Here is an 18,287-nt window from a genome sequence, read left to right as displayed (position 1 = left end):
ATCATGGCCAGGGCGCAAGTTTATTGGGAAATAGTAACAAAGACAATTTTGAGATATGGGGATTGATCCTTAATTTGAACCCTGAAATTTATCTCATAAGTTGTGTCAATGTCATAACAATTGATCCCAGAAGGGCACTGCTATATACGAAGATCTCTCCCAGGGTGGTAGTTGTGTGTTATTGGAAACAACCAGCGCTGCCTGGTGAATTAGAATGATTCTTAAATATGTGAAAATTATCAGTAGCTAAACTAACAGAAATTCAAAATTCTGAAATTTAGATGACAAAAATTGGCTGCATTTTTTAAGCTTTTATTGCTGAATGAATAAGAAAGGGGGGGAAATATAACTGTGCATGTTCACTTCCTTCATTTGTTTTTAATAAAGAACATAAGAAAAGCCATGTTGAATCAGGCCAATGGCCCATCCAGTCCAACACTCTGTGTCACACAGTGGCCAAACCACACCCCTCCAAAAAAACCAGGCGCCATCCATCAGTGAGGCCAGGACACTAGAAGCCCTCCCACTGTGCCCCCCCAAGCACCAAGAATACAGAGCATCAATGCCCCAAACAGAGTTCCAACAATTCACTGTGGCTAATAGCCACTGATGGACCTCTGCTCCAAATGTTTATCCAATCCCCTCTTGAAGCTGTGTATGCTTGCAGCTACCACCACCTCCTGTGGCAATGAATTCCATGTGCTAATCACCCTTTGGGTAAATTTGTCAATTAGATATGTTGTTTGCTCTTTATATCAATGCTGATTATGTATAATTACATTTAATAAAAATTATTAATAAAAATATAAGGAATAACCTACCAATTGTCAGTGAAGGATATTTGATTATGTGGTAAGGTACTTCTAAAAGCATAGATGGAATATTGAGATCCAAACAGAAAGAAAGTTTATCAAGGAGAACAATATGGGCCAGGAAACTGGCAAATACAAGTTGTGAATCAAGCATTTTAATGTCAATACTAAGGAACCCACTGAAAGAGCCAGTCATTCTAAATATCTAGCCTAGCAATTTACTCAAAGGGGGTGGTGTAAGAGGCCATAGAGGTCGAGTGAGAAAGAATGCAAAGATCGGTGGACTAATGATCCATGGAGATCCAAGTGTTTAGGCAGCAAATAAGCCCAAAAGGGGAATGGATGGAGACATGTAACATGCTCCAGTGGTCACAGGACCCAACGCAGGAAAAGTTCTGGGCAAGTAACAGCTCTCTTTTGGGACAGGTTCTGGCATTTTGGAGAGCAAACTGCTGAGCCCAAAAACAAAAGATTCATTTTCAGACTTTGAAAGAAAGAAAGAGCAAGGTTGGGAAATCAAGTGGAAGACCAGAACAGAGAATGGCTCTCCTGAGGTGGATGGGCTGCATTCATAGTCAGTCTTGGCCTAAATAGAACAATGCAGCTTTGGTTGGCAGTTCAGACAGTCTAAATTGGGATTCTTGGAGCAGCAAATCTAAGATGAGAAATCTTTTCCTCAGGAAATGCTAAGATGATAGGTCGGAGGGCTCAGAGTGGCTCAGTGGTAGAGCATTTGCTTAGCATGCATAAAGTCCCAGGTTCAATCCTAAGCATCTCCATTTAAAACACTCTGGCAGTAGGTGATGTGAAAGACCTCTGCCTGAGACCTTGGAGAGCCACTGTCAGTCTGAGTAGACAATAGTGACCCTGATGGACCAATGGTCTAATTCAGTATAAGGCAGTTTCATATGTTCATCTGTACGACTGACATCAATAGTCTGCTTAAACACCTGAATTGCCTAGGTTGCCTACTCCCGCGCACCGGGTACAGAAGTGCTTTGTATTCCCTGAAAAATGTCCTGCAATAAATATATCCCTCTTTTTTGCAAATGTATTCAAGGCAGTTCAAAATTTTAAAAAGGAAACAAAAAATAAAACATGCAAAGGTCAAAACAAAACAGCTCCTTAGGAGCTGGTGATACCAGCTTCTCCTACTTGTAATTCTCCTCTTCTGCCTTACCCTCAGAGCACACAGATCTTTAAATAGATCCCAAAAAAGGAGAGAGATGTTGTGCCATCAGATTTTCCTCAGCCATCCTGTGGCTTCTTTAGAAGCTGAGCCCATCTCGGAGGAGCAGCCACGGCGAGCCGAGAAGAGGCGGCAGCTGCGCAGCGGCGTCGCCCGCTCCGAGACGGGGCGGCTCACCACGCTCCCCGGCGCCGTTTCCCCCCTCCCCCCTAGCTCCACCCCAGTGTCTCCTGGCTCCACCCCTAAAGTCTCCTGGCTCCACCCCCAAAGTCCCCAGATATTTCTGGGGTTGGACTTGGCAACTCTAGGAGAGACGGTCCCTAAGGTAAGCAGGTCCTTGGCCATATAGGGCTTTAAAAGTGATAATCAGCACCTTGTAGCGAATCCGGTATACTATTGGCAGCCAGTGCAGTTCCCGCAGCCTCGGCTGCATGTGCTCCCACTTGGGGAGCCCCAATAGCAGCCTAGCCACCGCATTCTGCACTAGCGTCAGTTTCCAGGTTTGAGACAGGGGCAGTCCCATGTAGAGGATTTGGCAACCCTAATCCCAAAACAGCCTTAGGACTATCCCAAATCACATATGCTCATACTCTGAAGACTGTCCCCTTGCAAGAAGAAGTGCTTGTAGATTTTTGTCACTCAGTAACTGCAGCAACGTGACAATTTGCATAACTGAATCATCACCATAGATTAATAATCACCAAACTTCATTCATATTAGCTTGCATTACCTCAATCACAAAGATTTTCAAGGGCAAATTATCTGACAGGAAGTCAGATCTGTGCCTTTTATTTTAAAAGCAATGACAGCCGACTGCCTCCCCAAATGGAATCAGGACAATGACAATTAATAGAGATTCATTTCCCCCATGCCATTTTTTCCAAGGATACTTACATCAGGAATTCCTTTGCATATTAGGCCACACTCCCCTGATGTAGCCAATCCTCCTGGATCTTACAGTAGGCCCTGTACTAAGAGCCCTGTAAGCTCTTGGAGGATTGGCTGCATTAGGGAGGCATGGCCTAATATGCAAAGGAGTTTCTGCTACAAGAAAAGCCCTGCTTCCATACACTATTTGCACTTGAAAATTGCAGAGGATAAGGGATAAAGGCCAATATGCATGTTTATATGCACACACGGCACTTCAGCTTGGGTTTATCCTAAGTAATGCCTCATTATTGTCCTTAGTCACACTGCAGGCAGTTGGTGAACTAAACAGAACCACAGCATTTTACATAGCCACATTACATAGAGAAATCACAGTATCAATGGAGAAACGACAAGTAGAAGAACACACAGGCAACCATTGCCATGAATTTTGGGATGTCAGAGGGGAAGAAGAATGACAGCTGAATGGTAGAGGAAGGAGGTGTTGGTTGAATGGAGAAGGGAGGAGAAACTAGGGAAATGGAAGAAAGATTTGGAGCAATGAGAAACATAAAGACTTTAAGGAGCAAAAGAGACCAGTAGCCTGCCACATGGCCAGCTTCTGAGTAGTAAAGCATTGTGACATCTGGAGATCAATGTGTCACCAAAGACTCTACTATGAACTGCATATACGTATATAGATATATAGTTTTAGAAAAGGAACCAAATAATTGGGGGGGCAGGGAACAGGAATCAGCTATACCCATGGAGTTGTGGTTTCATTTTAAAAACTTTAGCGTGTGTGTGTCTGCATACTCATTTCAGTCTCTATACAAATTAAATGTTGTTTATACTTGCCACATTATTTTGAAGATGCCTACATCTGTGACTACATACATTTCAGCAACACATTTTGGAGCATCCTCACCCTCTTGATTGGACTCGGCTCAAGCCTGCTCCAAGGTCCTTAAGTCATGATTTGCTCAAGGGATGACATCATCAGCTAATCATCTCACCATGAAGTATCATGGGATGGGGAGAGGTGACCAAGCCAAAAACTCTGGTTAGTCCAATGTGGGGAAGTGGTAACAAGAAAAGCTGACCTTGCTTAGTTTCCAAGATCTAATGAGATCTGGCTAGCCTGGGCCATCCAGGTCAAAGCACCCTGAGTAAGAAAAACTAATTACAAATTTCTGCAAGGTCTGGATCACCAAATACAGAAAACTGGGGACAGAGGAGCCATAGCTTTTTCCTTTTCTCTGAGTTGTCATCTCAACATATTTTCAATCCCGCATTTGTTAGTAGCTAGAGTTTCAATGATTATGTTGTCAGATTCAAAGGTCGTTTTCGCACTCACCTCCAGCCGGCGCGACCCCCCTCTTCACCGCGCAGGATCTGCGCGGATTTCGCACTAAATGCCGCGGAGCAGCCTTTTGCGCCAGAAACTCCCGGCGCAAAAGCCGCTCAAACATAAATTGCCAAAAAGCAGTTTGGCGTTTGCGCGGCTTTTGCGACGGGAGTTTCCGGCGCAAAAGGCTGCTCCGCGGCATTTAGTGCGAAATCCACGCAGATCCTGCGCAGTGAAGAGGGGGGTCGCGCCGGCTGGAGGTGAGTGCGAAAACGACCAAACAGTTGTATGATCTTCATTGTTTAAATCAAGGAATCTACATCATTAGCAGCCACAACTGCACCTAAAGCTTGCCTTTTGGCTGGTTCCTGACAGTTCCTTCTCTTATATTCATTTCTGGAATGATCGTCCTTTCAATAAGATTATTAAATTAAAATTAATTTGATATTAATTTGCTTTTGTGGTATTTCCCAAGGAATAGCATCTTGTCTTTGTTGGGAGGGTGAGAACGTCTGTCTTCTGAAGACTCCGGCAAGTGGAATATTGGTACAGCAATCATTCTGAAAGCATATACACCCCTGTTGTTTAGTCATCTCCAGTGGTGGAATTGTAGCCAATCCTCCAAGAGCTTACAAAAAAGAGCCTTATAAGTTCTTGGAGGATTGGCTACATCAGGGATGTGTGGCCTAATATGCAAAGGAGCTCCTGCTGGAATTCCACCCCTGGTCATCTCATTGTGATGGTCACTTCATTGTGAGGGCATACAGCCAGAATTTTCGGAAGGAAGGCAAACTCTCCCATCTTCTTTGGCCTCTGCTTTCTCACAGAACATCCCCACACATTTTACCACAGTTAAGACACTGGGAATGCCCCAGTGACTCACACGCCTCTTCTCTCTTCCCTTCTCACATGTGAATTCCCCCATCCTTTCTGGAGCCAATCATACATATTAGTGTTTACACTTGTGCAGATATAATGGTATGCCATAAAATGTTCCCTCAAAGGAAAGGAAGGGGGAATTCCCATGTGAGAGGAAAAGAGCAGTTGGCAAGCATCTGCTGACCTAACCACTATTAGGAGTGCGAAAGTGTTATATAATTCCCAGCTCTGCTTCTACCTTTGTGGAAACTTTATGAATTATATACACAGGTTGTTAAGAGAACGGTGAGGTTTGATTTCTTCAGGTTTCCCTACAATGAAACTGGAAGCTCTACTCTGCTTTACTTCTGCAATTTATTTGTAAACAAAAAGAAGATGCCAGGTGATAACAGACAGGCATTTTGGGGTGAATGGGAGGCGTCCCAAATCGGGATGCCTCAAAAAGAACCATCCTGAAGCCTCCACATGCTCCTCCACAAGCCATCCCCATCCCATCCATGGGGCTACATGGGCGTGTTCAGATGGCCATTGCACACCATTCCTGTCACTCAGCTTCCCCATACATTTTCAGTAGTCATGTGCATTTGTGCACATATGTGTGCATGTGTGTGCACATGTGTGCTCATGCACACTGAACAGTTTTTATTTTTAAAAAGCCAGATGCGATTTGCGGCAGGTTGGCAGTTTCATACCACCAAGGCACCTTGCTTGCACTCTTCCACTTTCAGAAGCCAAGGAGGCAACTGACGTTTGACTCAAAAAATTGCTACCACTTTGGAAGTGGTAGCTTTTTGAATTGCACTGTGGAGGCCAGAGGCCGGGGTAAGGCTGGGACTAGGACAGGAGACAGATATTTGTGTGTGGAAGGATTTTTTGGGCATCTCTGAGTTGGCCCAAAGGGCCAGTCTGTAATCATCTGCCATGACCCGCTTCAGGGTCATCAGAAGGAGGGGAAGGGAAATGTCTGTTGGGCACACCATTATACCCTATGGAGACCAGTTCCCATGGGGTATAATGGAGCATTGATCCATAGGTATCTGGGGCTCTGAGGGACTGTTTTTTGAGGTAGAGACACCAAATTTTCAGCTTAGCATCCGGTGCCTCTCAGGATTCTAGGTATGGTTGAAAATGTAGTAATAACACAGAGAATGTAGAATTATACACTACTGTCACCTTCCTGATGGTGAGGATGGTGAGGGGTCTGGAGACAAATGTGAGGAAAAACCCCTTATAGAACATCGTAGTCACCAGCCTGGTTGCCAGAGTGCCTGGGGAAGTAACTCACATATATCTGGCCAGAGAGTGTGGGTTTGCCTAACCAGGCATGGAAGGGACTTGTACAGTACTAGCAGCCATAACGCTACTATAGCACTTGAAACCAGTGAAAGAGTGCTAACCAGGAGAACAGATGGTTTCCCGTCGCTCCGTGTGACGTCCATCTCGGCCAGGAAGCGGGAGAAGTTGCGCTGCCAAGAGCTATCCGGGCGAACGGTTTTCAGCACTGACCATGGAATCCACCGTGGGAGGCTAACACCACACGCAGCTATCTTCCTACCATGCCAGACTCCATTCCGGCGAAGCGGATGGCTCACGTACTCGCCAGATGTCACCTCTACATACAGCAATCAAGCTTATCCCGGGCGTGTACAAATGTCCAACCGCCACAGTCTTTGTCCAACGGAACTCTAGACAAAGACTGGTGCCAATGGAAGATTGAAAAGAAGAAAAGACCATCTCCACCCTGAGCCAAGTGTCTTTGTGTAGACAGGGTGTCATCTTAGGCAGCAATTTGGCCATCTATTGTCACCATTGTATCTGAGTTCAACCACTCCCATGTACCTCCACCCCAGTAGTTTCACCCTTTCTTTCCCTTGATAGCTACCCTGGAGCATCCCACCTTGACCCATAGTTACCTGGAGGTCCAAACAGGTAAATAGTGCCAAGACCTTATCGGCCAGGAGCAGGCAGCCAATTAGGTGTCTCCTTCAAGCCAGCCATTGGCTCCCGCACAAATCCAGCCCTTATGGTCACTGCGGAGCCTCCCCTTTTTCTGAGGTCATGCACCAGCTAACCACTTTCCTCCTCCCTCGTACTTTCCATCCCCTGAGGACTCAAGGTAGTCCTTATAACCTGTGGCTTAGCTACCCACAGGTGTGCTTCTAGCAGTATCCCAATTCCGCTGTCAAGATCCATCCCCGATTCTGAAGCCTAGTTTTGGGTCCCCTCTCCCTCGTCCTCGCTCGTCGCCATAGGAGCCTTCCTTGAAGACTACGATTGGTAATTATCACCCTGTTCGTTTACCCATGTGTTTCTCTATGTCTCTCTCTAATTGTCTTAGGACTGTATGTATGATTTTATGAGTATTTTATCTTGTGTGTGAGATCTATATTTTCTACAATAAATTTTAATTGCTTTTACTCAATTAGCGTCCCTGGCATATTTGAGCAATAGTTTCTGGACGTGAAGCCTGTATACATAGGCTCTGATCCTTTTAAAGTCAAGTGCCCACCTGTCAATTCCCTCTCGGTTTTGAGGGCATTTTCGCTTACACAAAGTCCTATGAAGAAAGGTTGAAGGAGCTGGGCATGTTTAGCCTGGAGAGGAGGCGACTGAGAGGTGATATGATCACCATCTTCAAGTACTTGAAGGACTGTCATATAGAGGATGAGGTGGAATTGTTTTCTGTGGTCCCAGAAGGTAGGACCAGAACCAATGGGTTGAAATTAAATCAAAAGTTTCCAATTCAACATTAGGAAGAACTTCCTGACCATTAGAGTGGTTCCTCAGTGGAACAGGCTTCCTCGGGAGGTGGTGGGCTCTCCTTCCTTGGAGGTTTTTAAACAGAGGCTAGATGGCCATCTGACAGCAATGAAGATCCTGTGAATTTAGGGAGAGGTATTTGTGAGTTTCCTACATTGTGCAGGGGGTTGGACTAGATTACTCTGGAGATCCCTTCCAACTCTGTGATTCTATGATTCTTCCCTATCTAGGGGCCCAGATTTTGCTGAACAGAACAATGAGCATTCATATACATCCAACACACCAAGAGATGGTACCAACACCCTTCTTTCGCCAACATCTCCATCCTAGGAACATGACCAAGAGGACTGCTGGACTTTGGTACACACTAGTGATATAGGGCTGCCAGGTTGTAGTCTCTCTCCAGTGGGGGGCAGGGTGACATTGCTGCATGTGACACTCCCAATATGATGCTGTCACACAGAAATAACTTCATCACACTTGGGACATTGTGTGGCAATGCTCCCATATTTTGGGCAAATAGAGTTTTGCCCCAAACACCAGACCATTGCCATGCGACATCCCTGGCATGATGACATCACTTTTGCGTGATGTCATCACATCAGGGGCATCGCACAGAGTCATGGCTGTTGGGGGCAGGGCATCTCCCTGCTGGCCAGCTGGCTGGTGGTGGGCAAGCAAAATCGAGGAATCCTCCACTCCCACCTGGGGACTAGCAACCCTATAGTGGCACCATCAGCAAGATTCAGGGCCTATCTATGACTCACTGAGATAATTCATGTGAAAAAATTGGATCCTGTAACAAGGGAGGGGAAATAAAAAATTAGTTACACAGTGAACCAGCAGTTTCTCTCCATCCCTAGTCTGCGTTCCAAGTTCCCTGCAACTGGAGGTGAAGCCTAGAGGAGATGTTTTTCACTCACTCGGATCCACATATGCCCAGTTGGGGTGGAGAGGAACGTTCATAGGTGGAGGGAATGCTCCAGCTTTCAGCCCTTCCCCTGAGGTTGCCTCTTCATAGGTTGGAGGCGCGGATGGGACAGTTGCACTGTCCTTCTTCTCTTCACTTCCCTGCTGTCCATCTGAGTTTGCAGGCTTGTTATTCACAGAGAGCTGCAGAGCAAAAGAGAAAATGGGATTTAGAAAGGTCCTAACCACTTTGTGCATAAATCCTACATGGGGTGCAATGGGATGGAGAGGGGACAGAAATGCCATTCCAACAAGATTTTGGAGGCCATCAACTAAAGAGACCCTCTGTGGATCTTTAGATGACATATACTATTGTATAGCAAAGCAACAAAAGTCCAGAACCACACAATTTGTTAACCAAGGCATTTTCATCTAGACCTAGAACTAGGGTTGCCAACTCTAGGCTAGGAAATTCCTGCAGATCTGGGGGTGTAGCTTGGGGGTAGTGGGGTTTGGTTAATTGGCAGGACCTCTGTAAGGTATAATTACAGAGTCCACCCTCCAAAACAGCCGTTTTCTCCAGAGGAACTGATCTCTGTAATCTGGAGATCAGCTGCAACGCTAGGAGTTTTCTAGGCCCCACCTGGAAATTTGCAACCATAGTTTGAACATTTTACACAGGCCTTCTGCTCATGCAGGTTATCAGTTGCAAAGCGAAACTGTTTCTGCTCCCTTTCTCCCACAGAGCCTGATTACAGAGAAGACATCCAGGTTAGCCTCTTTAAAAGACAGTTTAAAAGACATTCCAGCACCCCACCATGCTGCACGGGATGCATGTGGGGTACAGCAGAGAAGGACAATGGGCCAGGCATCTTCCTCTGTCCCCTCTTTGGTCCCATGACAGAGAGGTTACAAAGTGACCACAACACATACCAACAGAATTCTCTCACACAATTAGAGTTCCCAACCTCCAGATGGTGGCTATCATAAGAACATAAGAGAAGCCATGTTGGATCAGGCCAATGGCCCATCCAGTCCAACACTCTGTGTCACACAGTCTAAAAAAAAAAACCCAGACACCATCAGGAGGTCCATCAGTGGGGACAGGATATAGAAGCCCTCCCACTGTTGCCGCCCCCCCCCCCCCCAAAACACCAAGCATCTCCTGGAACTACAACTTATCATCAGGTGACAGAGATCAGTTGACCCAGAAAAAATGGCTGCTTCAGAAGAGAGACTCTACGCCATTATATCCCACTGAAGTAAGTTTGTCAGGTCCCTCCTGGCTGCCAGCAGGGGATGGGGAGTGGGCTTACTGGAGGCAAGGAGCTTCATCCAAGGTGTCAGCGACATTCTCACATGACTTCCAACATGACCTGGAAGTTACATAGGCACATTGAGGATGCTGGGGCAGCATTCTAGTTTGGGAGCAAAAGCTCTATGATAGAATTAGCTTTTACCAAAAACCAGAGTGTCACCCCAATGTCCCTGACATGCCTACGTCACTTTCGGGTCACACTGAAGTCACATATGTACAAATGCAGTGCCCTGTGGCACAGAATGGTAAGCTGCAGTACTGCAGTCCAAGCTCTGCTCATGACCTGAGTTTGATCCCATCAGAAGCTGGGTTCAGGTAGCCAGCTCAAGGTTGACTCAGCTTTCCATCCTTTCAAGGTTGGTAAAATGAGTTCCCAGCTCGCTGGGGGTAAAGTGTAGATGACTGGGGAAGGCAATGGCAAACTACCCCAGAAAAGGTGCCAAGAAAACGTCATGTGACATCACCCCATGGGTCGGTAATGACTCAGTGCTTGCACGGGGGTGGGGGGGGGGACTACCTCTACTTTTATCTTTAGGTACAACAGAGATGACACTCTGGTTTCCAGGAAAAACACATATGGTAGAATTAGCTTCTTACCATAAAGTTTTGCTCAAAAACAAGAGCATCCCCTCCAACATCACCAAGGTGCCTATGTCACTTCCGGGTGACATGGGTCACATGGCACATCACATTTATTTTTGGTTTCTTGCCTGTTTGAGAGGGATAATTTCCCCTGGTTCTTGATACCTATGTTCATCTCTTTCCTTGAAAGCTCCATGGTTTCCATAGGTCAGTTGCTTGGCATTACTACTACTACTACGCAGTATGTACTTACACAAAATGTATATGCTAATGTGATTTTATAAAACTGTTCAAGTTGCCTCATCCCTTAGCGGATGCAAATTCAGTACAGTTCAGGAACTGTGAAGTCTCTGGTATGAATTTAGGGACTGGAGGGAGCCAGAAGGTTAATAATTAGGGTTGCCAGGTCCCTTCTGGCAACTGGTGGGGAATGGAGGGAACTTAGCGGTAGAAAGAAGGCCACCATAGGAAGTGACGCCATCATACCAGCAACTCTGAATGCTTCAGAGCCGAGAAAACAGGCCATGATGCATGACCCACTCATCCCCCAGAAGCCGGCCGGCGCAAGCAGGAACAGGGATGGAGTGCCCACCCCCACTCCTGCAGCCAGGTGGTGCCCAAGCAGCTGCTTATCTGGCCTACTACTATGTGCCGGCCATGACTGGAGATTAGGGTAGTAGGTAAGTGAAACCACAAACATGAATTCATGGAACTGCTATAGCAATAAGAGGTGGATTTGTGAGAGAGGGGGCTAGCAAAATGTCTACCACCACCCTTTTAAAAGGCTGTTTTTGTTCTCAAACTGCACACATTCTCCTAGACTCAAGGAAAGGCTAGCCCCTGCCCTGGCACACAGGCTGACAGCTTCACAATAGTCTAATTTGCTTGATCTATATTCCTTCCTTCCTTCCTGTTTTGTGACTCAAACATCTGATGTTCCCACCTTGTGGCTCTTAAATATCCAATGTTTATTCTATGCGACTTTTACGTTAAGCAACTTTGGCCACCGCTGCCCTAGACGGATCTCCTGGGTGGTGGTATTATGATCAGTTTATCTTTGCTACTTAAAAGTCTGAACAGGTTCAGTCTGTAGACTCTAGGCAAAATCCAATAGGGCTGCCGGGTCCCAATCTTCTCCCTGGAGGGGGGGATTTGGGGGGCGTTCTGGGGGAGGGTGGGGCTGTCCCTGATGCAATGACATCATGCAGAGTGACATTATTACATTGGAGACACAGTGCCGAATGTGCATGCCCCCCGCTTTTCCCCAATCGTCTACAGAAAACCTCCCCTTTAAATGGCTGGGGGAAAAGCAGAGAGCCAGTTTGGTGTAGTGGTTAAGTGCGCAGTCTCTTATCTGGGAGAACCAAGTTTGATACCCCAGTTCTCCACTTGCAGCTGCTGGAATAGCCTTAGGTCAGCCATAGCTCTCATAGGAGTTGTCCTTGAAAAGGATAGCTGCTGTAAAAACTTTCTCAGCCTCACTTACCTCACAGGGTGTCTGTTGTGAGGGGGAAGGTAAAAGGAGACTGTGACCATTCTGAGACTCTGAGATTCAGAGTATAGGGAAGGAAATAAGTCCAATATCATCACCACATGCACCTGCCCTACAAGCCATGAATTTTCTGCTTTCAGGGCAGGTGCATGCACCCTCCGCTTGAAAAGAACAGGTGCTCTGTGTGCCTGCCCCACAAGCCCCAAATTCATCGCTTGCAGGTAGGGTTGCCAAGCCTCAGTTGGGAGCAGGAAAATATTGTGATACAATAGAGAAACTAATAACACCAACTTATACTAAATATATACATTTTAAATAAAGCGATATTAGTGATATACAATTTGTATATTAGTTCAAAGATGGGTAAGAAAAACTCGTATCAACTTAACCTATACACCTAAGCACATACAAAAAACTCATAGGAATTTTACTTCCAATAAAGTGCAGAGTGCAAAAGAGTGCTTCTATCCAAAGAGGTTTTCAGTTCCAAAGTTCATTCCATAGTTCTTTAACCAGAAGACTCCACCAAAACTGCCTCTGACGGAGCCCAGTGGTGGCTGGTGGTTTGCCACGCCATTTCAAAACTCTTTGTCAGAGGGAGTGTCTGAAGTTCTTCCAAACCTTTTTACATCACATAAGTATATAGCAACTCATACAAGTACAAACAGTAGCCTTCACAGAGCGTATTATTGCCGAATCCTCAGTTGGGGGCAAGGCATCTCTCCTGTTTGGATGCCCTCCCCCCGCCTCAGGGTTATCAGAAAAGGGGGGGGGGAAATGTCTGCTGGGCACTCCATTATTCCCTATGGGGACCAGTTCCTATAGAGTGTAATGGATAATTGATCTACATCTGGGGCTCTGGGGGGGGGTGTTTTTTGAGGTAGAGGCCCCAAATGGTGCCTCTCCTCAACCCCCCCCCCAAGTTTCAAAAAGTTTGGACTGGGGGGGGTGCCCCTATCCTCCATTATTTCCAAATGGAGGGAAGGCATTTAAAAAGTGCACAGTCCCTTTAAATGTGATGGCCAGAACTCCTTTCAAAGTTCTGTCATGTTTGATCCTGGCTCCACCCCCAAAGTCCCCATATATTTCTTGAATTGGACCTGGCAACCCTGCTTGCGGAGCACGCATGCACAGTACCTGCTGTGTTCACGTGGGGCTTTAAGCCATCTGAGCGTTTTGCTGGCTATAGAGCAGTGCTTCCCATTTGCAAGGTCGTGACCCGATACCAGGCTACAGAAGCCTCACTACCGGGTCACAAGAAAAGCCAAAGCTAGCCCCGCCCCCAGCAAAGCTAGCTCTCTACCCCGTCTCTGTGTTGTGCTGAGAGGAGCTGGGCTGCCTCTCCTTCCTTCTCCCCCACTCCCAGTGTTTGAGAGAAAAGCTGGCATCCATTTAGACCCATGAAGTGTTCTTCAAGGTATGAGCTTTCATGTGCCTTGCAGTATGTTCTTTTGGGGAGATTTCCCCGGGAGGCCTGGGCAGCAAAGAAGGGTGTGTGTGTTTTTTTCAGCCAGGTGGGGCGGGGAGTGGGCTTTCCAGTAACTGTTTTTTACCAAAGGATCCCTGGGCAGAATTTTTGCTGGCTGGGGTCATCTGATGGTGAGGAAGGCTTTCCCCCCCCCCCCCACTTTGCCCCTGCTTCTTTCTTTCTTTCCCTGCAAGTGATGCTCCGTCTGTATTCTTGGTGCTGGGAGGGGGGGAAGCAACAGTGGGAGGGCTTCTAGTGCCCTGGCCTCACTGGTGGACATTCTGGTGCTTTTGGGGCATTGTATGAGGGAATTTTGGACTGGATGGTCCACTGGCCTGATCCAACAAGGCTCCTCTTATGTTTATGTTCTTTCTTTCCATGTCTTTCCATGTCTTTCCTTTCCTTTCCTTCCATTTCATTCTTTCCTTTTCTTTCTTTCCTTCCATTTTTGCTGGATGAAACTTTTTTGTTCATCATACTGTTGTTGCAGACATAGGAGCGCTGCCAATGAAAAGTTGATGCCCTCCAGTTGTAGCCAGGTGGCCTTCTATGAGATTTCTGTGTGAGTGACTGAGAGTAAGAGGTGTGGGGCAGAAAGAGATTATTGGAGAATACTGCGGTATATCTCAATAGCACTGGAAGAGATGGTACTATGAACTTGGCACAATTTTACTGGTCCTGCTTTTAACAGCTGTCTGACACCAAAATTAAACTCCTGTAGATATTAATAAGGATGAAAGTAGTTCACTGGCTAAATATCTGCACAACAGGTTGCTTTTAAAGGCATGGGAAACACAGCCAGTAAAAAGCTGCAAGCCCCTCATAACTATCCTTTTTGGGATAACTGCAGAAAAGCTTGTATGAACTTCATATAACTTGAAATTAATTCATTAATTGCAGTACAATTCTCCGCTACCTTTCACAGCAATTTCCCCGTGTTTCAACCAAAGAACAGTATAAAAAATAGCTGTCAAAAGATTTTCTTGAAACCAAGCTAGCTTGGTTGTAGCTTGAGGCAGGGTTCCAGTAGTAGCAGCTGAAGGAAGGGCCTACTAAATGTTTCAGCATATTTTGAGGTAGAGCAACTGTCAGAGCCCAGTGTGGGTGGTACACAGTGCTGGCATTCCTGATGGCAATGGCAACAGCACTCCCAACTGCATACACTGGCCAGTGCTGTTGAGGAAGGGATGTGTAGGTAGGGTTGCCAAGTCCAATTCAAGAAATATCTGGGGACTTTGGGGGTGGAGCCAATAGACTTTGGGGGTGCAGCCAGGAGACATTGGGGGTAGAGCCAGAAGCAAGGGTGTGACAAGTGTAACTGAACTCCAAGGGAGTTCTGACCATCACATTTAAAAGGACAGCACACCTTTTTAAATGCCTTCCTTCCATAGAAAATAATGAAGGATAGGGGCACCTTCTTTTGGGGCTCATAGAATTGGGCCCCCTGGTCCAATCGTTTTGAAACATGGGGGGTATTTTGGGGAGAGGCACTAGATGCTATACTGAAAATTTGGTATCTCTACCTCAAAAAAACAGCGCCCCCCCAGAGTCCCCGATACCTCCAGATCAATTCCCCATTATACCCTATGAGAATCGATCTCCACATAGGGAATAATGAAGTGCCCAGCAGACATTTCCCCCCCCCCTCTGTTTCTGGCGACTCTGAAGCAAGGGATTGGCATCTACTCACGAGTTGCTGCCAACTTCTTCAAAGTAACGCAGACACACCATACCAAGAGGAAGCCTTTCAATCGGAGACTGAAGCCTCCGGAGGTTGAAAGTCACATGGTGGCTGTGGGGGTGAGGCTTCCTCCCACCGGCCAGCTGACTGGGGGCGGGAAGGAGCCTGGGAAAGTGGAAGAACCCCCACTGGGCCCTGGGGACTGGCAAGCCTATGTGTAGGTGGTGTAGGCAATTGAACATGGGCATTAGGAGTGTTTGCAAGCTGGAGAAGAATACACAAACAGATAGGTGCATGCAGGTGTGGGGGTGAAAAGAGAGGAGCGCCCACTATCCACCCCCATTTTGACTCAGCATGAGTTTCAGAGAGATTTTTCTGAAAATGAATTTATTTCCAAAGAAGAGGCAGGTTTGGGGGAGTGCCCTGGAAGTGACATCACAGGAAAAGGTGGAGTTTTGAGTCAGTGTGCCCTGGAAGTGACATCACTTGGTCATTGACACCGCAGGAAATGACATAATTCCTGTCTCCCGGCTCCACCCCCAAATTTTAGTGGGCCACGAAATAACCACGGGAAAAGAAAATAACCACGGGAAAGAAAAGTTTGGGAAACGCGGCTATAGAGAATTGTGGAGACCTCACGGTCCCTTGGAAATGGAGTAAAACCATGTCTTTATTGCTGTTTTGAATTTTCTAGCAAATCCTGTGCCTGAGGAAATTATTGAATGAAGCAGGAAGTGAAAGTTAACGGTCCTGTCCCAGTTTGCTATTCATGGAATTTAAGATGAACTCTCTAATGTGAATGGGAAAAATGAACTAGGATGTATGAAATTGAAGACTATATATTGTATAAGTTGCCAAGTCTCCCACGGCCTCTGGTACCATAGAGTTTTCCTCCCAAATTGCTAGAGCATCCGGGAAAACCATAGAGTTTTCCCAGATGCTCCTTGAGCGGCCAGTGAGTGACAGCACCGGAGCAATGACATCACTTATGAGTGACATCTTCACACCAGCAACATCAGGAGGGGATCCCCCTGCCGGCCACTGTGGGCTGGTGGGTTGGGGACCTCCAAAGCAGGAGTACCCCTGCCCCGCCCGGGAGCTTGACAGCCCTATTAGGCCCTACCTGGAGGCTGACAGCCCTGTGATTTACTGCACACCTCAACCATTAGCACATTATTCAAAATTAAGTCCTGCATCAAGGAAGATTTATATCCTGCTGGTTTACACAGTTCCAGTCCAATATACCAGTGGGCTTAAATCCTTATTCAGCAATCAGCAGCTACATAAAACCAATACAAACCAACCTCTGGACTGCATCAGCCCAGCAGAGGCCTACTGGTAGCCAGCGGGAAGAGGCCTCCCAACAATTGCTATCTGGATTATAACTCAATGCATGGTAGCCGAACACTCTGAGCCAATCAGTGGTACTTTTTTAAAAAAAGATCAAATCAGAGAGGCCCAGAGTTATTCTGGCTTTGCGTCAATGTAGTGCCACCTGGACTGAGATGATCTCATTCAAGCACTTAAAAGTGGGGAGGGAGGACAGCATGAAATTCCAAGCATGAAATTCAGTCCTAATCTGTGTCATTTGTCAGGCACAAAACACATCCAATATCATCATCCTCCAGCCACACTTGGTTCCTCAAGCAAATCCTGAATTGCATAACTACTCTCCTACAATAGGCAAGACCCACAGTCACAGAACTGACAACCTAAAGCTGTAGTGATCCGAATCCACACAGCCATCAAAGTGTCGGTTATGTCCCACTTAGCAGCCTAATGCCCTAAACCATGCAGAGGCTCAAAAGACCACAGTGCATAGGCTTTGAAAACAATAAAGTATGCCCTGGATTCTATGTCCCCATGGCAACTGAGGATAATAAGGGAAACAAAGGTGAGCAGGTTGAAACTGCATCTCCAATCGTGTTAACCCCCTGGGTGAATAAAGGTAATTGTTTCTAATAATCTAACATCCCAGTGATACCTTTGAAGTCTAGAGGGCTGCCACAAATCATGATTGGGATGACAACAGGTAAGACAGGAAGAGTGACATCAGAGTGGACTCTGGAGATACATAATACAAAAAAACCCACCTTTCCTTTAAACTCTCCTTGTAATCAGGATCTGACATGCAGACCAGGCAGATAGGGTGATTTGCTTTTTGAAAGGTTATCTCCAATACTACCATTTTATTTACCCCTACTGATCTGCCAAGTCTCTGCAAACTACCTTGATAGTTAGCAGCGGACCGGGGGTTTGTCTCAACCTACCTTTCCCTGGGTCATCCTTTCGTGTTGAACGAGACTCCTCTGCTCTGGATAATGGCACCTCACAGGAGGGGAGAGAGACAGTGAGAAAGAGTGTGTGTGTTTCCCCCTCCCCTGGCTTGTCTCTTAGCAGCTGACTTGATTAATTTTTTAAAAAATGTGCTCGCCCCAGTGTCGCTTCAGCTTCTGCAGCCAGTGCTGATGCTCTTACGTTCTAGCAGCATCTAGAGCTCCTCTCTCAGTGTGGTAGAGGTGGGACTGAACCATTTCCATGCTGATGGACAGGGGGATGCTGAGGAAAGCAGATGCGCAGGGAAGGAAGGAGGGGGCAAGGAGAGGATAAGCTTTTTCTCTCTTTTTTTATGGTAGGCCGTTTCAGAGTATGATGCAGAGTCACATGGCGAGGGAGAAAGCCAGCAAATGCCAGAATGCAGCTGAATGCTCAGGACCAGAATTGCAGAGAGAACAATGTGGGGAGGGCTGGGACATAGAGAAGGTAATGAAGAGAGAGGCAGGAAGCGGGGGGGGGGGGGAGTTATTTTCTTGCTGCATTACAGAGTACTAATAGCATCCTGGGGAATTATTAGCACCGACCTAGGGGACACTTTCTCACCAGCCTCCCTTCCATTACACATCAACCCATAAACAGAATGATTGCTACTAGACTGCCTTTTCTATAGAACCAGCACATATTTTCCCTCTTAACAGTCCATTC

The 18,287-nt window shown here is 46.5% G+C and overlaps 1 protein-coding gene across 1 annotated transcript in view; it reads right to left on the bottom strand.

Annotated features, from left to right (window-relative positions):
* Positions 1-17,714, bottom strand: part of FAIM2 (Fas apoptotic inhibitory molecule 2) — a 78,449-nt gene extending 60,735 nt beyond the window's left edge. The window contains exons 1-2 of the mRNA XM_060252802.1: positions 17,576-17,714; positions 8,779-8,968 (exon numbers count right to left, since the gene is read on the bottom strand). Of these exons, the coding sequence (XP_060108785.1) occupies positions 8,779-8,968; positions 17,576-17,590 (205 nt within the window). The 5' untranslated portion in view covers positions 17,591-17,714. The remainder of the gene's footprint in view (positions 1-8,778; positions 8,969-17,575) is intronic.
* Positions 17,715-18,287: the final 573 nt, after the last annotated feature.

The sequence above is a fragment of the Heteronotia binoei genome, chromosome 13, assembly GCF_032191835.1.
Source record: "Heteronotia binoei isolate CCM8104 ecotype False Entrance Well chromosome 13, APGP_CSIRO_Hbin_v1, whole genome shotgun sequence".
NCBI classification, from domain to species: Eukaryota; Metazoa; Chordata; class Lepidosauria; order Squamata; family Gekkonidae; genus Heteronotia; species Heteronotia binoei.
The sequence above is the reverse complement of the archived record's forward strand: the minus strand, read 5'-3'. Positions and strand labels throughout refer to the sequence as shown.